We start from the raw sequence: 25,079 nt of genomic DNA on the forward strand, positions 1-25,079 counted from the left end.
AGCGCTTTGAGTGGTCTTCATCAGACTAGAAAAGCGCTATATAAATACAAATCCCTTTAGATTCAAGACATTAACTACTTCTTATAAGACAGAAAAAATGAAAACTAGTCTTGCATTTAACCAACTTTTTTTGTATTTAAACAGCAAAAAGTCCCAGAGGACTGTATAAACGGGAAACAGCTTCATTTTTAATACGTAACACACAATACACATACAAAATCTGTGCTTTGCACAGGCACACTCAAAGCATATTAACACACAAGTTATTCTTAATACAAAAGCTTAATATTTTAACATTCAAATAAAAGGTTCTGGGATTACATGAACAACTCAATATTAACTGAAAAGTTAAAATAAACTTAATTCCGACCAAGAATCAACAGCAATAAACACGGACTGTAGTACCCTTGGAGGGAGAGAGGAAGTGCTATCCTACACCATATCTGACCACTGGTTTTATTGAATAATAAAAGCTTTCCACTCAGCCATGCTCTTCTTGTAAGACGATGTGAGATCTCCCTCATAGATTTTGTCTAAGAGGACCTCCGTCTGTATGACTGAAAGCAGAGTGGCTACACACTTTGGATAAGTCAGGTGTAGGGTATAATAGTAGGCCATAAGGTATAAAGCACTCTCGTTAAGCTTGTCTTTTTGAAAGGTGGTTATTGCCACATCTCCTACCACTAGGAGGCAGTTGGACGGACTGACAATCAGTACTGGGCAGGAGAGAGGGCGTTTCTTCAAGTAGGAATTGGGGTCTTCTTTTTCCTGTAACACATAACACAGACATCCTTCTGTCAGGATAATGCATTTTGGTCATTTGGAACCTAGGGTAGAGGGTTGTTTACAAACACATAACTTTACAAAGCAAAATTCTGACAAAAGTTACAGTACTGAGAAAGCTCCATCTGACAGTGCTGTTTTTAACCATGCCCAATGCATTTACCGTTTACATACGCCTAGCCTTCCAAAAGAACTAAAAACCAAGGCTAGTCTTGCTTGGTTATCATCAGGGTGATAAAACCTGCTACCATGTAATGGACCCATTTTTGTACATACTGTGACATAGCCAAGACATTTACCCAGTTAAAATCCTCTTTCTAAAACCAACATTTTATTTGTCTTTGAAGGATTAGAACATACAGTATGTGAATAGGAAATACATTGGGAGTCGTCAGAGGCAGCACCTTCAGTTATCATTTTTTCCGATACTGCAGTCAAAATGATCCTGCAACATTTTACACAGCTCACCTCGAGGACATGCACCAGAGCCTCATTCGCATCTCGTACCCTCTTTGGAGGAGCAGACGTGGAGGGGAACAGTGATGGCAGCACACGTAGAATCTCAAGAGCCTGTTCAGCTGTACAGGAAAAGATTCATTACTTAAACACAAAGTGCACAAGTTCAAATCTGATCAAAAGTTATACAACAGACACAATGCTTAAAAAAAATAAAAATTCAGCAACTAATGGGATAGCCATCATAGATGAAAAAGATGGACGACAAAACACTAGCTCATGTACTTGACAATTAACATGCCTGAAGGTCCACCCTAAACCCTAATAACACCAAAACATCATTCCCTACCATTGTCCATTCCCAGTGGGGGTTTCAGCGCCTTTTTCCATACACCAAAAAACTGCAACTTCTGGCAGAAGTCATGCCATCTTCCCTTCAGTTCATCGATGAAGATGGTATTATCCTTATCCAAAATGCGTTGAAGCTCCTCCATCACCTATGAAATATCAAATATACCAATACAGACATTTGAATATATCATTTAAGAGGAAATTGGTATTTTAAACATTGTGTGTGATACCATGGTTTTAGTCATGCACAGTCAATAATGACTTACATGTCCAATGTCCTTGAAACAAGGATAAAGAACCTTCTCGTGTCTGTCCTCCTCGCGAACGGTATTTGAATCAATGAATGTTTTTCTGGGTACAAATTCCAAATCCAAGAGATGAGAGACATCCTGGTGGTTTGGATTTTTTCTTTTATACAAAGTTTGTAGGGTCTTGTAGTGCTTGGCCAAGGTTGCTGGACTGTAGGTGTCTGGACTGTCAACATCTGCAGACTTGTTAGCTGTAAGACAAAAATACATAATTAATATGCCTGTTTAAAAAAAGTTAATCTCATGTTGTTGCATGACAAAACTGACAAAAAAAAATCATACATAAATAATTAAACTTTCATGGAATTAAATCTTTTAACAAATATCCCAACTACCAAATACCTATTCATTTTTGGAATTGTAACCATTTTAATGCCATTTAAAAAAAGCATATCAATTTGTATAATGAATGCATGAAAACTATTTGATCGAAACTCATATGGTCGTGCATCACATACAATTGCATGTAGGCACACAAGTACAACCCTACAAAGATGCGCACACCCCCACTACACAGTCATGAGGCAACGCTGTCGCCAACCGCGATGACACTTAGTGAAGAGGAGAGGAGACAAGAAACTAAAGCGACCATACATGACAGCATAACACACAGTCGAGCCTATATATGTTATTGCCCTAATGTAAGTTAACTCAGTTCATTTCAGCTCCGTGTGGGAGCTTCTCCTGCGTCTCGCTGTCTCTAATGCCCGCGCTGCTCTGCTTCGGGCTCGGTGTCCCCCCCCCCCTCCCGTAGAGACACGCCGGCCCCGACATCCCTTCACATTACACGGGTCCGCCGATAAGTGTTGCGCTATAACTTCAGCTTCTCTGGACACTGACAAATGACTTTAAGTAACTTCACCACTCCAAACACAACCGTTTACCGTGACTACATCCTGGCATCCCCCGGACTCACTCGTGTTGATCACAGAAACACACAGACGCAGTTAAATAAAACCTAGCCACAGCGAAGTTAAGCTAGTGCTAACGGTGAGGAACACAAGGGACTAACTGAGATATGTCTCACTCATGTCGATTAACTACTTTGTATTACTCACCCTGTGTAACTAAATAAATTATTATATCTGAATTACTCACCTTTATATCAACGATGCCAAACGAGCAGGTGAGAGTTGCAGGGGCTGGTCAGTTGTTTAACATCCATGTAACGTTCCACTTCCGTCTATTCGAAATTTGTCTGTATCCGGTGGGCGCAGCGCATGCGCAATAGCTGAACTAATTTCGGATTCATTGTTTCGAAGAACCTCATTCTCATTAGGTTGACATGATTGAATTATATTGATCAAAAATGTGTTTGAGTCTTGTACATCAAATAAGAACAAATCATTTAATGAACATAAAACCGATTAATTAATTTAATGTAAACATAATTGTAGTTAACTAATCAAACACGTGCCCTTGTGGATTTTTCTGAGTGTATGATCTCACAGACATCATCAAACATCATTATTGAGTCTGTATTGAGTGTGGGTATTTGGGCTGAATTTTTCTTTTAAGCACTGACAAGCACTGTAATTGATGACAGCATTTATTTTTACTTATTACTTTTGGAATAATGTGGTGCAGTATGTCCAGAGTGCAACAGAACAGAGAAGGAAACATCATTCCAGCTTTTGCCTCTGTCTTTTTTACATATCACATGGACATGGTTTGATGGAAATGTAAGAAAAATAGCGACACTGTACTGTGCATTGTGAGTTGTTTCGAGTTGTCAATAAAGCAGATTTGTTGTCTCAATTCAAGTTAAGTCTATTTCTTGAAACAAGACGATTCATCTTTTACGAATAATACAGCAGCTTAAAAACCTCATGACATGTCAAAAAAGCTTTTTTCATCTGAGATATGACTCAAAACAAGATGTTTTCAAGACTGTTTCGCTTAACAAGATATTCAAGATGCACTGTCTTAAAACAAGCTCCTTTATCTGACTTAGATCTTACTCTTTAGGCGATTTTGTCTTATATTAAGTGTGATGAGATATTTTGACTCGAAATTAGACAAATATACTTGGCAAGATTTTGAGTTTTTGCAGTGCAGGTCTTGTTGAAGTCGTCAGAGCAGGGAAAAAGCAGAGTCTTGAGGAGCTCAGCTCCTTTTATTTACCTGAGTGCCCTACCTCCTCGAGGAGTGGAATATGGGGTTCAACCAATGGAATGTCAGGGTTCAACTCTCAAGGAGCAGCTAGAAACACAGTGGGGGTCCCTGAAGGAACCCAGGAAATGCTCCCCCCACCAGGAGAGGACTCCAGGCTGGCTGTTGAATGTGGCTTTAGAGTGAAAACTGGTAGAACTGGTTCTTGTAGGCCTCAAGTTTTTATGGTCTATTGTGTGGTAGTCAGCGCACTGGGCTCTACCCCGACAATAACATTCCACTGAAGTTTGACTTTTTGCACTGTTACAATACTTATTGGCAACTAGTTATCATGTCTTCTGCTCCATGAAACGCATGTTAATGCTCAGTAGTACACATATGGTACTTTAATGTATTTGTATTGTAATAAAATGTGATAATTTTCAATGGGCATATATGCAGCTGAAACAGGTAGCCTAGTGCAGTGGTTCTCAAAGTGGGGGGTGCGGACACTCTCCACGGGGGCAGGATGTCGCAGAAGAAAAAAAACAAAAAACGACGACCTGTCACTAGTTAGTGAAAGCTCCCTCAGTGGCGAAATGCAAGGGGCTGGGATGACACAAACAAATCAAATACTGTTTAGTTCCTGATCGACCAATCAAAAGAGGAGTGTTATCATTTGAACGTGAGTAGCACGTACGCTTCCGAGTATAAAAGTAACTGCAGGCATGGTCAGCCCTCACCCTCACTGAGACGACACCCTGCAGAGTTTGTGTGATTGCTCTTGTTTCCTCTATCATTCAGATATTCATTGCTTTATAAACAGTTTTTTTAAAGACTCACTCCTTCCTTAGTAATACCTTCCTGCACGTGCAGTAGGCCTATTCGTAGCCTAATCTAAGGAGTCATTTGCTCCACAGTCTTTTTTAGAAAGCTCGTAGCCCCAAGAGCTAGCCTTCTAGCTAGCTAACTTCTTCCAACTGCAGCTAGCCCTTTCCTCCTTAACACCTACCTTTACATCTTCGATCATCCACCGTGTTGCAACAAATAATCACCAGCACTTTAATAGTATTCTGTTCTACATTGTATACTGTTTGTTTTGTTAGGAACCATTGCCTAGCACAGCCTTATTCATTATTCATGTGCAAGTCGCTCACAGCCACACATACAAACACACTCACAAGACCACGACGTTGCAATTAGAACTTTATTAACATCACACACACTGTATCAGCAAACAAACACAAGTAAGTTTCTGATTCGTAAAAGTCAGGCAACCGATGCGCCAGTTGCGAAGAAGCCAAAGCTTCGCAAATATGACGAGAGCTATTTACAGTTTGGTTTCACCGTCACTGGCACGACTGAGCAACGTCCTCAGTGTGTTTTGTGTGCCGAGGTGCTTGCAAATGACAGCATGAAGCATTGTATGTAGTTGCTCATATAATGCTAAGCTTGGCAAACCCCATACAATTCCCGAAACACTGATTTTGCCAGCCGCGCATGACATCTGTAGAATAATGATAGGAGAGAGTGCAGCTGCTAAACTCAGCGCAATACCTATGTCAAATGACATTGATCACGCCGAATATCAGAAATGTCTAGTCATATCAAAGAGCAATTAATTCACTTCATTCAAATCAGTCCTTACTATGCACTGAAGCTGGACGAATCCACTGATATCGCTGGACAGGCCCAGCTTCTCACTTATGTGAGGTATGTGCGGGAAAAGGAAATTGAGGAGGACTTCCTGTTTTGCCGGCCTCTTCAGACCCGTACAACAGGGGAGGCAATCTTTGATGTCCTTGACACGTTCATCCAAGACAGTGGTTTGGGCTGGGGAAAGTGTATTGGCCTCTGCACAGATGGAGCGCGGTCGATGACAGAGCGTGAGCGTGGCCTCGTAGCTCGCGTCCAGCAAGTTGCTCCACTTGTGCAATGGACACACTGCATGGTCCATCGCGAGGCACTTGCTGCCAGGAAAATGCCACCGCTCTTCGAGTCAGTGCTTCACCAGGCCGTGAAAATAATTAACCATATTAAAGCTCGTCCACTTAACTCCCATTTGTTTGGGGTCCTCTGCCAGGAGATGGGGTCAGGGCACGAACAGCTGTTGCTGCACACTGAAGTTCGCTGGCTCTCCAGGGGGCGGACTGAAAGTCAAACAGATCTGACAAAGCACCTGGAAGATGCCATGTGGCTTGCCTCTCCCTTCTATTTGGTGGATATTTTTGACCGGCTGAATGGCCTTGAATCTAGCGTTCTGCTCCTCGCTGATAGAGTTTGTCCTTAATGGAAATTTTTTTTTCCCTTACATTACTTTTACTTTTATACTTTAAGTAGTTTTTAAACCAGTACTTTTTCACTTTTACTTATGTAAAAAGCTTGAGTTGATACTTCAACTTCTAAAGAAGTCCTTCTAAACCCTAGTATCTATACTTCTACTTGAGTAATATGTGAATACTTAACATTTTATTAGCATTTACATTTTATGCTGATATATTTACATTTCCAATTACACTGAAAAAAAGGTCATCTTTTTAGCTAGTTAGATAAAAGTTCAATTATACCAAAATTATATAACCATCTTCTTTAAAACATTTCTACCTCAGGTCCTGGTTTCAGATTGGGCCATTAAGCCGAGTATGTTGGCAGTTTTAATAATGTTTGACTATGTTGAAACTCTGGTCAATGTGAGTTACTGGGTGCCCAGTGTCCAAAGATGTATAAATTACATTAAAGTGCTTTTCTTGAAAAAAGAACACAATGTACTTAAAACGTTGTGAAACTGTATTGAGTGTCAATAAAAGTTTTATTTCGTTGCAGGTCTAGCTCCATTTTTATTTATCAGTTGAAGAGACATTAGTGCAATGCAGGTGAATTTTGGATAAACAGTATGCCTGGTCTCATTCAAAATACATCACAATATGCATAATTTGCCAAACTGCTAATGTAAAAATAAATACATGTGTTTCAGATCGGGAGAAAGACAGGATTAGTTGGGTTTCATCAGCGTAGCTGTGGTAGGAAAAGCCATGAGTGAATGACAGAGCCGAGAGAGTTGGTGTACAGAGAGAAGAGGAGGGGACCCAGGACGGAACCTTGAGGGACCCCAGGAGTGAGAGGACAAGGTTCAGAAACAGATCCTCTCCAAGTTACCAGATAACTGCGGTCATTGAGGTAGGAAGAGAGCAGGGAGAGAGCAGAGCCTGAGACACCCAGGTCCTGAAGGGAGGAAAAAGGATCTGGTGGTTCACTGTGTCAAATGCAGCAGAGAGGTCTAGAACGAGGAGGACAGAGGAGAGAGAAGCGGCTCTAGCAGTGTGAAGCTGCTCAGAGACAGCAAGGAGTGTGTGGGTGTGTCCAGGGAACTCACGTGCCAACCCACACACATCCTGGAGACACGCGGGCCCTGGGGCGGAGTCAAATCAGGTTGTACCGGTTATGATCCTTCCTCAGGCATAGGCTCAAATAACTTGGAGAACCTGCTGCTTGTGCAGCTGAACAAATCCAACTGGTAGTGTTGTTGTACATACAGGATTGAATCCAAAGGTCACAAGGTTTCTTCCAATAAAGGTTATTATCATTTTCAATGGGCATATATGCAGCTGAAACGGTCCAATTAGACTGCAGCACGATGAAGCTCATACATCCTGGGTTGGAATAGAGGAGAAGGAGGCACTGCACGGTCGTGGACAGGGCTCATACAAAGCAGAGGAGACAGAAAAAGAGAAGGGTAGGGCACTCGCATGCCAACCCACACACACCCCGGCCTCTTATCACCTGTCTCATCCTGACAGGCTATTGGTTGGAGCTCCTATGGAGAAGGCAGACCCTGATCTAGCTAATCAGACAAGAGGAGTATACAGCTGCCCGATCTCAAATTACATGCAAAACTGACAGCGTCATGGGAGCAGTGAAATTCTTGTGACCTGGCAGCTCATACATCCTTGGTTGGAAACTAGATGGAACCAGGACAATACAGGGACTGATTCATTCCAGAGGACTAAGATCTACTAGATATTTGGAAATACCCACTGCTGGACCTGGATTTAGTGGACCTGATCTGGGCTAAGGATTCCGACCCTGTTGATCAGAACTATTCTGTTTTGATTCAGACATGGTTTTGTTGAAAATTATAACTGGGGCAGGGATTCTGATGTGTGTTCTGCTGCTGGGGTGAGTCTTGATTCTGATGCTATTGATACGATTGATGACACTGACTGAACTGTTTAATGATTATGTTTATGTTTGAATTTACAGACTGTTGTACAGCTCAGCCTGGAATTCCAGCGGGTAACACACACCAACGAATGTTCCTTGATTTAATATTAACTGATTAATTGATTGGTAATTAAATAATTATTGATCTTGTGTTTTTGTTTTCTAGAGTTATAGATCCCGTTAAACAGAGTCAGATTTTACCTAAAAGAAGGTCAGTAATTCTTCATTTTTCTGTTCAGTTAGTCTGACAGGCTGTTTTGTGTCCTTCACACTTTCATTCTGTTGTAGTGATGTCAGCTGCCTATACACTGTGTGCACAATTATTAGGCATTTTTATGTATATTTTCCAACTCCAAGCTGTATAAACTTGGATGCCTATTGGATTAAGCATATCAGATAATGTGTAATGAGGGAGGTGTGGCCTAAGGAGATCAACACCCTGTAGAGGGAGCTGGTAGTTTATACGTCAGTTTGTGTCTTTGATCATAGTCGTACTCAGGGCCGGCCCTGGCAATGTTGGAGCCCTAGGCGAGATGTCAGATTGGTGCACCCTCCCCACACACGTATACACAGACACACACACACAAACACACACACACACACACACACACACACAAATTCCTTCCTGCACTCCAAAGGTAACATTGATAACTTAATAAAACGAGTTTACAAAAAAAACGTTTTAAATGGAATACTGCATATAGGCTATAAAAAACAATACAAATAAACAAAAATATATACAAACAGTCGGAAATCTGCTGTACTGACAGCCGATAGCTATTCATGTCCACAAAAATAAACATTAATGAGCATTTCTCCGTGCCAGATCGGGGGGTAAATGATCCTGGTCTTCACAGGTGACTGACCTGCACAAGCCTATAGCCGCCACCCCCCCACAAGAGATTGTGTGCTTGTGTGTTTCTGTTTAGACACGATCCATTTTCCTGTGTGTATTCTGACCTGATTTGCTCACGGTGAGCAGAAAAAATAAAACAGACCCCGAAAACCATCTCTGTAGATCATGAGCCGACCGCGTAGCTTCACTGCGCTTACCAGTACTTCGCTACTGGAGCGAACAGCCCGATTGATGATCATGGGCACGGAAATGAGGAGTACAGCTTTTCGAGGTGCTTTGCGGCGGTTCTGCCTCCGGTGTGTCTCCGGGGTTATAGGACGATGGTGATGTTACTGCATTGGTCAACATTGCATGTATCACGTCATGATAAATCAGCCTCTTGTGGCGCCTTCTCGATGTTTTGCGCACTAGGCAACCGCCGGTGTCGCCTATGCCAGGAGACGCCCCTGGTCGTACTGACGTGCAGACGATGACGTCCTGGTCGGTTCCAGTGGTTTGGGAGGGAACCTTCGACCCGGTTCTCCTCGACAGCCTCTACCAGCCGAAGAACCTCACCATCGCAGCCACTGTGTTCGCCATGGGAAAGTATGATGTCACAGTGTTTACTTGTCTACACCCCATGAACACAGAGTTTCTGGTTGGAGCTTTACCTGAAGGTGACTCCTCTCACCTACTCCACAGGTACATTAAGTTCCTGAAAAAGTTTCTGGAGACCATGGAGCAGCACTTCTTCACTGGTTTCAATGTGCATGTGTTCGTCTACACTGACCGGCCAAATGAGGTGCCCCAAGTCAAAATGGCCAGCGGAAGACAGGTAAAGGAAGTGTGTTCCAAATAAGGTGAGTCCAGGTCAGCTGGACTCTGTCTGCCTGATTTCTAAAAACAAGTTTTGCTCCACCTCCAGCGGACGGTGAAAACAGTGCCCACCCTTAACCGTTGGCAGGAAATCACTTCTAGCAGGATGTTTTGGGTCCAGGCCCTAATAGAGGAGGAGCTTCTTGACTACGCCGACTTCATCTTCTGTATGGATGTGGACTCCGAATTCCACGGCCATTGGGGCACGGAGTCATTGGGAGATCTGGTCGGTGTGCTCCATCCAGGCAAGCAGAGAATATTCTACTCTTTGTGTCAACATTACGGTTGTATATCGTACCAACTGGTGTCTCCACTATAGAGGGACACCTACTGTTGTGTAGTGAAATCCCAGTTCTACGTAGTTGTGTGATAACAATGTCGGATGTGTTTTAGATGAAGCGACTCGGAGCCAACAGGACCACTCAGCTGTACCATTCCAGATGAAGTCTCACCTTAATCTATGGATATGTTCCCACGTTTTCCAACATTGTGTCTGCAGATTTCTACAAATCCCACCGCAGCACATTCACCTATGAGCGGCGACCAATCTCCAAAGCCTACATGGCTCCTGAGGATGGGGATTACTACTACGCTATGGGGGTATTCGGAGGCAACCCGAAGGAAGTACAACGGCTTTGCCAAACCTGCGCCATCAACTTTTGGGATGATCGTATAAAAGGCATCGAGGCAGCCTGGCAGGAGGAGAGTCATCTTAACAGGTGAGCAGAGTCACTAGAGCAGGCATCAACTCTGGTTAATATTGTAATGACTGTTTTTCCTGTTCCATGGTTTCAGGTATTTGTGGATCAATAAGCCCAGTAAGGTTCTTTCACCTGAGTACCAGTGGCAAGACTTTAGACCCGACTCCCCTGAAGTTCACATCATCAGGTTCTCTGGAATTGTGAAGTACTACGCAGAGATCCGACCGAATTGGGTCTGAGAGAACCAGACTGCACCATACGGACTGTGAAAGTCAGCTTTGTAGTCCTGCCTCATTTTCTGTATAGTGTAGAAAAGCACTTAAAGTAAAAATTAGTAGATATGGGGGGTTCAGGGGGGGATAGGGTCCTGGTCTAGACCCGGCCTGGTTTGGCCTCTGCTGATTTTGTTTGGGTTTTCACCTGTCAGTTTGAATAAAGTTGATGACACTTCTCCACTTCCTTGAGCGAGATTTTCGAGATACAAATGCTGCCATCTTCTGGTGATGATGTCATTTGCAGTCAGAGTCAGTTCAGTAGTGATCATGGTGTCAAGGTCCCGCCCATACACACTCTTAACCAATCCTGAGTCAGTGTCTGCTGTCAATCACGACGTCTGATCCATTTCTTTATCATATAATAACTAATTCAAATCAAAATGATAAAAATCATTTGAACAGAGATCATCAGTTTCTGAAAATGAGAGAAAGAGCATGTTCCACAAAGACAGGAAGCTGTGTGTGTGTGTTCAGACCTTATATACAAGTAAAATACTCTGACTAAGTTTGTCTCTCTCTCTCTCTCTCTCTCTCTCTCTCTCTCTCTCTCTCTCTCTCTCTCTCTCTCTCTCTCTCTCTCTCTCTGAGCTGAGAGCTGGTGGCGGTAAATTAAAAGTTTGTATGATTTTGTTCTATAAATTGGTTATTCTCTTTATATATATTGTTTTGCAATAGTAGTCGACATGACGTTGGTTAATTATTAATAATCATGAAATGTGATTATTAAAATAATACAATTATTTATGAAGAGACAGGGTAAGATAGTGTCTCAGGTAAAGAAAGCGTCCTCGGGATGCAGGTCCCCTCTGTTATACACGTGGTGTCCCACAGAAGACATCTGTCTATGATCATGAACAACAGGACTAAGGACCTGAACCTGGTGTTCAAAATCAGAGTGGATGAGTTTGATTATGTGATTTTTGTAACGTCAAACAATACAAAGTGTTTCAGCTGTGGGACAACAAGCTAAAGTGTGTCCTCAGAGAAATAAGACAGCTGACACTCAGGAACAACACACTGACAAAAATCTGGAGTGACATTTACTTAGTAGAAGTGAGGTAACAATTCTCTTCTTAAGTAAAGTTTACTTCAAAGTGTGAATTGCTAGATAAAGAATACTCAAGTAGATTTTACTAGCTATTTTGACCCCTACTAAATAAAAAAATTATGTAATTTTCCTCAAACTTTGCTATTAAATTTTAATCAGACAACCTTTGTTTTTATTTTGTTAATATTAACCTTATTTTACTAGCTTTTATTTACTATATATCAAGATGTTTTTAAGTAATATTTCCATAATATTTCATCACTACTTTACAGTACTATTCTACTCTGGATTTGTTGCATTTTAATGTGGGCTCCTCTTTGTCAATACAATTGTCCTAATAAAACACTTCTACAAAACATGAAATAACAGTTTTAAAGAAAAGCCTCTTTATTGAAATACTTATGCGAGCAGCATCTCAACATTAAACATCAGTGCTGCAAACAGTATTGCAGACTAAGAACACTTCATCTGACCTTTGGACATTTTCAAAGCATTTACACATGTAAAGCGCATTTTTGCAAGAAACATTTAGAAAATAAAATCCTTACACATTCCTTTTTTTTAAGGCATTTCAAAAGGAAACTCATATAAGAGTTGTTCATCACAATTCACTATGTGTTCAGACAAACGTACAGCGAGCAAAGCACTCTTTGGCCCGACCCTGATCTGAAATGTAAATAGTGATATTGCTGAATATCTTCCAAATCAACTACATCAGTGCTGCAAACAGTATTTTGGACACTTAGAACACAGTCTGACATTTTCACAACATTTACACATGTAAAGTGCATTTTTGCAAGAACCATTTAGAAAGCTAAATCCCCAAATATTACTTTAGTTTTAAGAATTTCAAAAAGGGAACTCATTTAAGAGTTGTACATAAAAATTCACAATGTGTTTGATCAAATACCTAAACGGCTGCTAAGAGAACAAACGAACAGAGAGCAAAGCACTCTTTGGCCCAACCCTGATCTGAAATGTAAATAGTGATATTGCTGAATATCTTCCAAATCAACTACATCAGTGCTGCAAACAGTATTGTGAATATTTAGAACACAGTCTGACATTTTCACAACATTTACACATGTAAAGTGCATTTTTTGCAAGAACCATTTAGAAAGTAAAATCCCTAACGATTTCTTTAGTTTTAAAGATTTCAGAAAGGGAACTCATTAAAGAGTTGTACATACAAATTCACAATGATTTTGATCAAATACCAAACCGGCTGCTAAGAGAACAAACGTACAGCTGAACAAAGCACTCTTTGGCCCAACCTTGAACTGAAATTTAAATAGTGATGTTGCTTCACTTCTTCACAGCCACTTCTGTGGAAATATTCATGCCAAAAGTTTGTTGTGCAAACCTTGGACTTTTGGAGACATCTTCAAGACATCAAGCTTGAGGAAGAGCTTCTGAAGCACTTCAAATGTGTATTTCAACTTTGACTGGTAGCTTAAGTTCATAGCATAAATAAAACCCATGAGCAAAAAGCAAGCCCGAGCCACACTTGTACAGTCCCCAAGAACTTCCTTCCCCTCTATGATGATCGATACATGTCAAAAACATTGGAAATCAGTACTTAGGTTTATTTACAATTACAATACAACACTGGCTATACCGGTTAAAAATTTCCCCAAATTTTTGATTGGTACAGTGGTTTAAATGCCAATTGTAGTTAATGCCTTAATAAATAATTAAAAGTATTAGATTTTAAATTTAAAGTGACACGAGTGATTTTCCTATAAAATATTAGTATAGAGATAATAATTAGGCTCTTAGGCTGAACAGAAAGAGAACTACACATTATTAAGGTCATGATAATAAGAAAATCTCAAATTTTCAAAATTTACCTGGTAGCCCTCGATTAGCTCTCAAAGGTACTCCAACAAACACCGGACGATAACATCTCGTCTGCCTTCCACATGTTGCTGTTAGATAGACAGAACATCTTTTAACTGCATATACAACTAGAAAAACACATTAGTATGGTGACATTATTGTAACAAAAAGATTAACAAATGATAGTCTCAATCTGTTTGTTCAACTTGTAAACATCTTAAAACTAAACAATGATTGCTGTGCATAAAAATGACAAGTAAACCTGCAACAGCTCTAATTTAATCTTACCTTCCATTAGCAGGTAAAACCAAATGGCAGAGTCAATGTCCTTCAAATATTCTGGAAAGTATATGGAGGAATTATATTAAAATATGAACACAAAACACATCAGACTTTGGAGAACATCTTTATAATAAATTTGTTTATGCAACAATTACAGGTTTTATTCCCACATGAACACAAGTCAACAACTTAAATACTGAGATATACAACAAGCCTGTTCATGTTTAGGAGTGGGTATTCGTACTTGATAGCTTTAAAGATACCAACCGTAATAACCTAATAATGAGTGGTATGGAAACATCTCCAGTTAAACATTACCTGCATTCAACTATTTTTATAATTGAACTATTTTGTATTAATCAAATATAATAATGAATTTATCATAATCAATATAAAAAATGTCATTTATATATACATTTAATCATTCTCTTAAGTATAAACATATGGAAAAAATTGCCCAGTCCAAGCTGTGAATCAGCCTTTTATGTGTGTGAATACGTTTACAAGTAGATGTGAGCTATGCAAGATGATCTGTGCTCTTCGTGGGGTCGACGCATGGCCCCAGCCCGTGTGTGTGTGTGTGAGTGAGTGAGTGAGTGAGTGAGTGAGTGAGTGAGTGAGTGAGTGAGTGTGTGAGTGCGTGTGTGTGCGAGTGAGCGCCAGTGTGTGTGTGTGCGAGTGAGCGCCAGTGTGTGTGTGTGCGAGTGAGCGCCAGTGTGTGTGTGTGCGAGTGAGCGCGAGTGTGTGCGAGTGAGCGCGAGTGTGTGTGAGTGCGAGTGTGTGTGTGTGTGTGTGTGGCCGTCATGATATATAGTAAAAAAAAAAGTAAGGGAAAGTGACCTGGCTAATTAGCAGGGCAGACGGCAGGAACATACAAAGTAAACGAAACATAAAACTTACCCAACGTCCATTTATTTTCGTGTGATGTCTGTCGTCTCCGAGCAGGTAAGCATCAGCCGACGTCTCTCCCGCAAGTGGCTTAAAAAGACCGCTTTCCGGTCTCTGACGCTGACGTCACCGGCGTTGTGCAGTCAATAAAGAAGTTTAGTAAATAGTACTTGTCGTGAATAATAAAATGTACTTATCAAATTGAGGATTCATATTAACAAACAAATTTCAAGTATCAGATTAAATAATAAACAGACCTTTTAAGTAAAATCACTTACTTAAGATTTTATTGTAGAATTAAAAAAAATAAGCTAGTAAAGATTACAGGTCCAAAAAAATCCTTTTTCTCAGTGCAGGAAGGGACAGTGGGGGGCCAGCAGGAGGGTCCGAAGGGACAGGAGGGGACAAGTTGAGTCCAACAGGAGAGTCAGGTGAGTAAGGAAGAACAGGAGGGGGCAGGGGGAGTCCCAAAGGAAGGTCAGGTGAGTAAGGAAGGACAGGAGGGGTCCAACAGGTAGATCAGGTGAGTGGGGGGTCCTAAAGGACCAAGTAAGTAATATTGACATGGAGAGAGATGAGGAGGTGCTTAAAGTTTCTCGTCTGAAAAGAAAGACCAGGAGCAACAGTGGAAGCTCAAAAGCTAAAAAAGGGACAGTGAAGAAAGGAGGGAGAGGAGCAGCAGAGTCTGAGTTCTAAAACTTACAACATGAAGGGATTGAAAGTAAAGGATTACTTCTCTGATAAAGAACAGTTTTCAAACTCTGCCCGGCTGCACATGAGCAGCAAAGGCAGAGGAGGTTTCACTGACCAGGAGATGTATAGACTCAAGATGATTGTTCAGAGAATAGGACAACAGAAAGATAATAATGATGATGAATAAAGTTTTACATCCTGATTACCAAGCAGTCCTGTTTTTGTTTGGGTTGTTAATATTTTATAACATGAGTCTTTTAAACATTAGCTCGTTGAACATAAACGCTGCGAAGAGGTGTCTTTTGTTCCAGCAAATGAAATTGAAAAGAACTGAAATGATGTTCTTACAAGAAACACATAGTGACTCAAAAAATGAGAATGACTGGAAAAGAGAGTGGGAGGAGCAGGTGGTCCCGAGCCACCTAAGCACAACCAGTGGGGGGGATTGGGCATCATCTTCTCCAGGAGCTTCATACCAGAGTCTTTAGAAGTGGAAGAGGTGGTGGAGGGCAGGCTACTGGTGGTGAGGGCAAAGGTCGAGCAGTTGTATTTTGTTTTTATGAATGTTTATGCTCCGGTCTCAGGAACCGACAGAGTCTGTTTTTGAAAGGTTTTAGACACGGTTTTAAGTCAAAACAGGTCAATCTGAGGAGGGCTGCTTTAGACAGGGTAAAGCGTGCTGTTTTAAATTACCCTTGTTGTATTTTGACCAAATATGTTTCAGACATTTCATTAAGACCCCAATGAACCATATCAATTGCGATAAAATGGGCATAATATGTCACCTTTAAGTACAAAATTTGGATATCTAATACTTTACTGGAGTATTTATTTTTCAGACGACTTTTTACTTCTACTCCTTACATTTTCAAGCAAATATCTTTACTTTCTACTGTTGTGCAATAATGGCTAAGAGTGATACCATAAGCTGGTGTGCCTTTAGTCGTTCAATAAATTTCATTATCAAAATAAAATATAAAACATTAATATTTAAAATATTTATATTAAATCATAACTTTAGTTTGTTTAAGTTCTCTCGGGGCACCACCCTTCACAGAAGGGAAAAGATAGCCAATTTATTGATTAAGATCAGTCTCATTTAGATCTAGTTCACTTAGAAATCTCAATATTTACTATTAAAGATTATATGATGAACAGTGAAGGTTTATAGAGTTATTGACAGTGTAGAGGTTGGCAAAATTCACTTATGCAACATTAATGAAAGGACAATTTTAAAAGAAAACATTTATTATGAACATAATAAAGTCACAAACACAAATTACCAACAAAATGTACTAACTAACAAAGATGTTTATGTGAGTGTGTGTGTGTGTGAGGGGCTCTCAAAATGGCAGCTCGCCAGAGTAACATCTTCCTGTGGGCTTTTAAGATGACCCCTAAGATAGCAGCCCCCCCCCATTCTTCAAAAGTGTTTTTATAACATTTAGCGGGGGTCTGAGCTAATGAGGTGAGGAGATATGGGCGTCTGTGTGGATGTTAAACAGATAATTGAAAGGGTCAGAGAAATCCTGTGAAGAGCGTATCTAACATTTAACTTTCATTTTACTTGTAAACACAATAACACAGCACATATCAAACTTATTAACACCACACAGAATCAAATAAACAGTCTTGCTTAGCTTAGCTTAGTAATTATTAAGCCCAGTATGTTACCAGTCCTCAGAAAGGGAGAAAGTTGCTATAGTTCAGTTAGCAGTTCGTCCTGCCGGTTGTGTGACGTCTTCTGGCTCGTGTGGTCTCTGCTTCCGCGGTTCTGTTGAGCTGTGCAGTTCAGTTGCTTATTGAATCTTTAGTTCTTAACTACAGGACATTGAGTCGCTGCGAGGAGGTTTGAAAAAGCTTGAGATGCGTTGAGGTTTCCTTGAAGAGATGAGCTGGAAGCTCGACCTTTGCCCTCCGGTTGTTGGACGGGAAGAGGAAGTAAAATACTCTGATTATGTTTGTTTCTCTCTCTCTCTCTGGAGTGTGGTGGCTGTAAATGAAAGATTTGTACGATTTTGTTCTATATGTTGGTTATTCTGTTTATATATATTGTTGTGCAATAGTAGTAGACTTGACGTTGCCTAATCATTAATAATCCGAAAGAATGATTATTAAAATAATAAAAATTATTTATGAAAAATAATTAAAAAATCAATTAAGAATAATACAATCTGTAATTATATTTGATCAGAGACCACCCTGGTATCAGGGACCAACAATCAATCAATCTGTAAGGATCAGTTTCAGTTTATAAAAGTTCAATTAATAATCTCAATATTTAATATAAACGATATATAATGAACAATGAAGGGTTTAAGTTCGAGCACAGGCTATCCTAATCCAGCTGTATTCACATACATATGCACAAATAATCACAAAATACTGGTACTTTAAATACACTAGAATTTATTAAAAAGGTAACAACATTAATCTAAGTCAATGATAACAAAACTCCACTATATCACAGATAACGACAACAGCTGCACTTATCACGATTTATAACACGCACATGTAATACTGATGATATATCTATGTGTGTGTGGGTCTGTGTCTGTGTCTCTATGTATGTGTGTGTGTGTGTGTGTGTGCGTGTCTGTCTGTATGTATTTGACAGAAAGGAGGGGGGACAATAATGATTCACAAAATTAAGATGGCCGACAAATCCTGGGAGTTGAACTCAAAATGGTTGTTTGCCCCACTAGATTTGGAGTCAAAATGGCCGACGGACCACATGGCTTGGAGTGGAATGGACCTTTTGACCACGTGCTTTGCACCGGACTAAAATAGACGCAGCGGTCTTACACAATCGTACACTCAAATAATGACAAGCTAATTATTAAAACTAGTCTCTGCCGAGACATAAAAGCCTCTTACTAGTTGTTGCTCCGGTTCGTTCGTGCGCGGGCGGCGCGGATTACGGGAAATGTTAATACGGGAAATACCAGTGAAATGTTTTCTTGGCCTCGAAAGCTCTGCTCCGCTGGTTCGGTTGGTGACAACGGGAATCAGCGCTGGGCCGAAAAAGAGAGTATTTCGTCTCTTTCTCCTTCGACGGAATGAACTTCTTCCGTCTGCAGGTATTAACAGCTGTGGAGCAGCTGTTTGTGGAACGGGGAAAAGTCTCTGTCAGCTCGGCCTGCAAGGGAGATTTTCTCTGCCGCAGGCTTTTCAAAGTAAAATACAAAGAGTCTTTTCAAAATAAAAGCGTAAACTTTGAGATTAAACGAATGAAAAATAAAACAAACGTCTTTTTCAGTAACGAGTAATCTAACGCGTTACTATTTCCAAACCAGTAATCAGATTAAAGTTACTCCTCCAAGTCACTGTGCGTTACTACTTTGTCTACTATTTGTTACTTTTATTATCATCTTCCGTCACTCGCACCGTCACTTGCACACATCAACAACCCTTCCACTTCCTCATTGCCCCCCCCATCCCCAACACAACCAGCCAATGAGGGCCTGACATTCCCAACAACCCCATCCTATTGGTCCAAACAGTCACATGTCCCACCCCGACCCCTTCACTGACCCTCAGGATATCGGAACGCTCCTTCAACACAGTGTTTTACTGAACATACGTCAAATCCAAACATAAACATAAACCCAGTCCATTATATATATTTGATTTTCTTCTTGCGTCAGGGAGTGAGGTCATGTAGCCTATGCGACAATTAAGTTGAATCGCCCTCGTTTCGTGCCATAATAAACAAGATCCCTACTACTGTCAATGCCGGGCTGCCTCACAGAACAGCTTTTTGTAAAACCACTCCTTGCTTCTCTAATTCTTTGAACAACAAGTACAATGTTCATAAAACATGTTGAAAAGAATTTAATAGTTACATTTATAAACAATGTAGATCATAAATAGTAAGTTTTTCCACAGTTAAATATGTCAGGTCAAGAAAGACTGTCTTTATTTTATTTTAGAAAAACAAGTATTTATGTTAAGTGAAGTCAAGAAAGACTGTCTTTATTTTATTTTTATAAAAACATGTATTTTTCAGGAAATAGTTTTTAAGTTCAACTTAAAATGTCAGGAGATACATTATACGTGGGCGACGGGGGGACGGGGGTGTTGTCAGCAGCTGCTGAATGTAACTAATAATGTAACTTGTAATCTAACTTAGTTACTTTTAAAATCAAGTAATCTGTAAAGTAACTAAGTTTCTTTTAAAATCAAGCAATCTGTAAAGTAACTAAGTTACTTTTTCAAAGTAACTGTGGCAACACTGTGTCTGAGTGATTGCTCCGTGGACGAGTGAAGCCTGGCCTTGGGGAGGGTGGTCGTATCTGTTCTGCCTCTCGCCACACCAGCGGTTAAAGTGACTGTCCAACGTCCCCCCGTTCATTAGAGACAAGACCTTGATAAGAGAACTATCGAGACATGGTAAGATAGTGTCTCAGGTAAAGAAAGTGTCCTCAGGATGCAGGTCCCCTCTGTTAAGACACGTGGTGTCCCACAGAAGACATATTTTTATGATTCTGAACAACAGGACTGAGAACCTGAACCTGGTGTTCAAAATCAGAGTGGATGAGTTTGATTATATGATTTTTGTAACATCTAACAATACAAAGTGTTTCAGCTGTGGGAAGGAAGGACACCAGGCTAAAGTGTGTCCACAGAGAAATAAGACAGCTGACACTCAGGAACAACAGGAAGATGTCCAGCTCCAACACCAGGCTTCACCAGCATGCTGTTCACTGCCGGAGCTGTAACCATGAGGACGATAGTCGTTGCAGCAGGTCCTGGACTCACCAACATCCCGTGGCGTCCCTCATCATCGGGCAGAGGTCCAGGCGACAGGCAGAACACATTTTTAAATGAATGGATTAAGAGACTCACAAACGAGGAGGTAAATATTCTACAGGAATACTCTGCTGGAACAGAAACCCCTGATGACAGCGACCCTTTTCCGGAGTTCTTATCCAAATCTGGACGTACTCACCTTTTTTAAAATAAAACCGACTGGAAACAAGTGGACCTGTACACAGCCAAAGAAAGAGCCATGTATGAATGTTGTGTTTTAACCCTGAACAGAAGTAAGCTAGATGTGAGAACTGACACGGTGTGGAGGTGGAGACTGGATTTGGACAGCAAGGACAAACCGGTGTGGAGGGTTTTATACAAACCACCTTTAAGGAAGAGGACTAGTGACCTGCAGGGGAGGATTTTACACGGAGCCATCGCGGTTAACAGTTTTATATCCATCATCCACCTCCAACAGTCAAATGAAGCTCAGCGCAAGTTCAGTGAGGAAGACTTAAGCTGCACACGGTCAGCTGATCTACGGAGCACCTAACCTGCAAAGTGATCAGCTGATCGTGGGCGTTTCTAAATGTCCAATCAAGTCTGGCGCGGGCTTTTCAGCCAATCATTCAGCACCTGGCAAACTTTAAAAATCCCTTCTGTTCTCTTCCGCAGTCAGGCGTCCTTCAGTGACGCGCATAACCCCTCCTCCACCCCAATCTCCTCCAGTCCCCAGTAGGATATTCATCGACCTCAACCGACTACATGCCTAATCTCACATCATGCTGGCAGAGATCATGGACCTTGATGACGGATCCCAAGACTGTCAGCAGATCGTGATTACGGCGGCACCCGATCACGGTGGGAGCTGATCGCGGACTAAAAAGGCAACAACCTGTCGACAATATACCTAGTACTCGTGGCATCCATTGCACTTCTGTCCGTCCTGGAAGAGGGATCCCTCGCATGCGGCTCTATCTGAGGTTTCTACGTTTTTCCTTTAAGAAGGTTTTGTAGTTTTTCCTTACTCTTGTGAGGGTTAAGGGCAGAAGATGTCACAATTGGCGAAGTCCAATAGGACAATTCTCACGGACATGGGCCATCCAAAACTATCGCTTGACTGATGAACCACCACCAGTGTCTAGACCCCGGGGGGGTGTTCCTGTTCGATGTCCTGCTCCGCCCCCTTCTAACCCTGACATCTCACAGGGGTCTAAATGCCACAGACCGTAAACATTCATATCTTGTGTGTTTACAAAATAAATATTGTAAAGTAAAAACCAAGTCTCTCCTCATTGAAGTGCAATTGTCCTTTTTGTGGCGAAGCAGAAACAGTTTTCCACATTTTTTTATGAATGTAAAAGACTCTGTTTCCTTTTTAATACCCTGCAGAATGTTTTTAAACAGTTTGGTGAGACATGGAGTAAGAGTGCCTTAATTTTAGGAGTTGGTTATAGGAAATCCAACGAGTGTCAATGGAAACTTTTAAATTGGATGGTAGGAGAAGCTAAGATGTCAATTTACAGCAGCAGGAAGAACAGAGTAGAGGACAGGTCAGGACAAGAAGCTCTTCCTGTTTTTATCTCGCTTCTGAAAGCAAGAGTCCGGGTGGATTTTAGGTTTTTTAAAGAAATGAAGAACATGGATGGCTTCATCAAACAGTGGTGTTTTAATGATGTAATATGTTCTGTGGTTGAGGATGTTTTAATATTTAATATTATTTTCTAGGTAGGTTTTAGTAATTATTCTGAAACGTCCTGTACATATCCATTGAAACATTGACAGTAGTTTTGTATAAATTTTGAAAATGAAGGTTTTAAAAATCAATCTCTCTCTCTCCACTTTGTGTTTTCACTGATTTCGAGCTGAGAAGTTCAACTTGTTCAGGAAGTTTCTCAACTTTGCATTTCTGCAAACACATTGTCGGTTCTACCGTTCGAGATGAGGAAAGAGAAAAGTAAACGGTGATGCAACATTTGAGGAAAAGTTCAGTTTGCAGCAGATGTTTGTTTTGCGCTCTAAACATGTGTGTGAGGTTTTTCAGTGCAACACAAACACACACGTCAGTTTCACGTCTGATGAAGAATCAAACGGTCGTTGTCACATACAGTAAATTTATTTTCTTTGATTAAAAAGTCTTTGAAATCAACACAGTACATAAAGTGACAATGATGGTGAAGGGGCCAAAGAAACAGGCCGACCTTCTCAACAAGGCCACGGACACGACAACATCTTCCCTCAGACACACACACACAACTCCAGTTTAAACCTTCCAAAATCTGTATGAGGACATTATAGAGATAAAAAAAAGCACAAAGACACACACACCTCCACAGTGTCCTCTGCTGGGACGACAACTGTAAAGAAGAAAACACACACAAACGTTTAATTTTACACTTTTCTTTTTCCTCTTGTGGAATCTGGAGGTTTTGAGTCGGCAGCGTCACGGTGAAGTCGGTTTTTGGTTTGAATCGAGAGGCGAGTTGGCACAAAGATCTTCATATAGGACGGAGATGATAACATTAAAATGTATCATCATCATAACACAAACACAACTGCAAGTGACGTCATCGCTGCAAAAAGATGTTTTGGCTTCATTTCTGGAGGAAGTGGAGACGCGTTGGAAATTTGAAACAAAACAAATCATTAAAAAAAAATCTTTCATTTTCTGAGTTGATGAAACATTTTGTTGATTTTTGAGGTGAATAAAACCAGTGATTAATATCTAACGTTTTTTTAAGTTCATGTGCATTTGAAGAAAGAAAACCTAATTTTAATGTGTGGTTAAATGCTGCAATTTGCTGTAAATGAAAATAATCTCAGAGGCGATTTTATTTTTATACAAACTGACCCACGTCCCTGATGTGACGTTTCATGGTGGATTTTTTTTCTTGGTTTGTTACAAGGTTGATAACTGATTGACGCACACAGACACACACACGCACACACACGTGGACAAAAGGGCTAAAGTCCTGTGGCCTGAAAGTAAACAACAAGTCCTCAACCTCTGACAAACTCTGTCCAGTAACGTTTGACCAGATCTGACCGTGTAAAACCAGTGGACACACACACACACACACAGACACACACACACATACAAACACACACACACACAGACACACATTTAGCAGGATGGCTGGTCCGTGCAGGTGGAGGTAACCCAGGCAACAGGAGGAGGAAGAGGAGGAGGAGCTTCATCCTCCTCAGCTCCGGATCAGCGTCAGAAACTCGTCTCTGGTTTTTGGATCTTCTCTGAAAACTCCCAACATGGTGCTGGTGACGGTTTTACTGTTCATCTTCTGAACGCCACGCATCACCATGCACATGTGACTGAGGAGGAGAGAGAGAGAGGGGGGGTGAACGACAAGGAAGGAAGTAAAAAAAGAAAAGGAGGAAATAAATATGGAGAGACAAAAAAGAACGAATGAGAAAAAGAGGAGGTTAAAGAAAGGAGGAGAAGTTACAGAAAACTGACTGAAAAGGATGTGATGAAATGAAAAGAAATAAAAGTAATTGAATGGAGGAGGTGAAAATGAACTGAAATGAAGAAAAAGAAGAGAAAAATATAAGAAATTCATAGGAAACAAAGTGAAGGATGAAGTAAAAGTAAAGAAAAGGAATTAAAATGGTTTGAATAATTCAAATAAATGAATCAAATGAAAATGAAGAGCAGAAAGATGATAAAGAAGGTGAAGCGAGTGAAAAGGAGGAAAAGTGTGGTTTTGTGGTCGTGACCTACGTTGCCTCGATCACGACGCCGACCCCGGTTGGCTGCAGGGCCTCGGTGATCGCCACGGCGATCTGTTTGGTCAACCTCTCCTGAACTGAGGTCGTTCAGACGCACAAACATCAAACAGGACGCAGAGAAAAACACAGTTTGAGCCACAGACGAGAAAATGAACTGAGCTGAACTGCGGAGGAATGAGTCACTGATTCTTACCTTGTAGTCGCCGACTGTAGATTTCAACAATCCTGAGGAGAGAGAAGACGAGTGAGATCGGAGGAAGTAATCGGATACTTTATTAAAGTTAAATTCAGTAAAAACAAGTTGTTCTGTGACTTTACAATAAAAAGCTGCAACTGCTTTTCAGACGTAAGCGAACAGGAGGACGAGCGAGGGATCCTCCGAGACGACCTTTCACCTGCTGCTCTTCTCTCTGACTGAAAACACTTTGGACAAACTCGACCTCGTCCACCTCGAAGAAAATGTCACGCGAGCCCACGGACGTGAAGGAAAAGAGCAAACGCTGCTTCGTACGTTTGAGGGTAAAGAAGCAGCCGCTCTGTTCTTCTCACCGGGCGATTTAAAGAAGATGTTCGAGTCGATCATCTCTGAATCGTGACGTTATGTTCATGCCACCATGTTGGAGCTGGATCTGACCTGGATCCTTCCCACAGACTGAGGAAGAGGAGAAACGATTAGGTCTCTTCAACCTGTCGAGGACTTGATCTACAGCTTCGGGGCGGCTGTGGCCCAGGGGTAGAGTGGGTTGTTCTCTGTCCAGGATGTCGGCAGTTCGATCCCAGTCACCTTGGGCAAGAGACTAAACCCCCAAAAAATGTTCTCATGGAGAAATTAAGAAAAACAGCATCGTTACATCATCAGGAGATTAGCATCGACTGATGGGTTTGTAGCTCCGCCCCTCCGAAGTTCGTCTTTACTGAAACACGAAACTGGAA

The 25,079-nt window shown here is 41.1% G+C and overlaps 2 protein-coding genes and 1 long non-coding RNA gene across 3 annotated transcripts in view; 1 reads left to right on the forward strand and 2 right to left on the reverse strand.

The window, feature by feature from the left end:
- Positions 1 to 11,408, forward strand: part of LOC132998918 (uncharacterized) — a 91,469-nt gene extending 80,061 nt beyond the window's left edge. The window contains exons 8-14 of the mRNA XM_061068664.1: positions 8,250 to 8,282; positions 8,377 to 8,421; positions 9,478 to 9,651; positions 9,748 to 9,880; positions 9,971 to 10,166; positions 10,421 to 10,640; positions 10,717 to 11,408. Coding sequence (XP_060924647.1) covers positions 8,250 to 8,282; positions 8,377 to 8,421; positions 9,478 to 9,651; positions 9,748 to 9,880; positions 9,971 to 10,166; positions 10,421 to 10,640; positions 10,717 to 10,861 — 946 coding nt within the window. The 3' untranslated portion in view covers positions 10,862 to 11,408. The remainder of the gene's footprint in view (positions 1 to 8,249; positions 8,283 to 8,376; positions 8,422 to 9,477; positions 9,652 to 9,747; positions 9,881 to 9,970; positions 10,167 to 10,420; positions 10,641 to 10,716) is intronic.
- A 2,374-nt stretch (positions 11,409 to 13,782) lies between these two features.
- On the reverse strand, positions 13,783 to 15,027 carry LOC132998197 (uncharacterized). The gene is made up of 3 exons (XR_009677982.1): positions 14,967 to 15,027; positions 14,073 to 14,123; positions 13,783 to 13,873 (listed from the first exon to the last, which is right to left on the reverse strand). It is a non-coding gene; the product is annotated as an uncharacterized LOC132998197 (long non-coding RNA).
- Positions 15,028 to 22,496: 7,469 nt separating this feature from the next.
- The window catches only part of gch1 (GTP cyclohydrolase 1), a 14,019-nt gene continuing 11,436 nt past the window's right edge, over positions 22,497 to 25,079 (reverse strand). The window contains exons 4-6 of the mRNA XM_061068666.1: positions 24,340 to 24,371; positions 24,139 to 24,223; positions 22,497 to 23,729 (exon numbers count right to left, since the gene is read on the reverse strand). Coding sequence (XP_060924649.1) covers positions 23,603 to 23,729; positions 24,139 to 24,223; positions 24,340 to 24,371 — 244 coding nt within the window. The 3' untranslated portion in view covers positions 22,497 to 23,602. The remainder of the gene's footprint in view (positions 23,730 to 24,138; positions 24,224 to 24,339; positions 24,372 to 25,079) is intronic.

Source organism: Limanda limanda, chromosome 3 (genome assembly GCF_963576545.1).
Source record: "Limanda limanda chromosome 3, fLimLim1.1, whole genome shotgun sequence".
NCBI lineage: Eukaryota > Metazoa > Chordata > Actinopteri > Pleuronectiformes > Pleuronectidae > Limanda > Limanda limanda.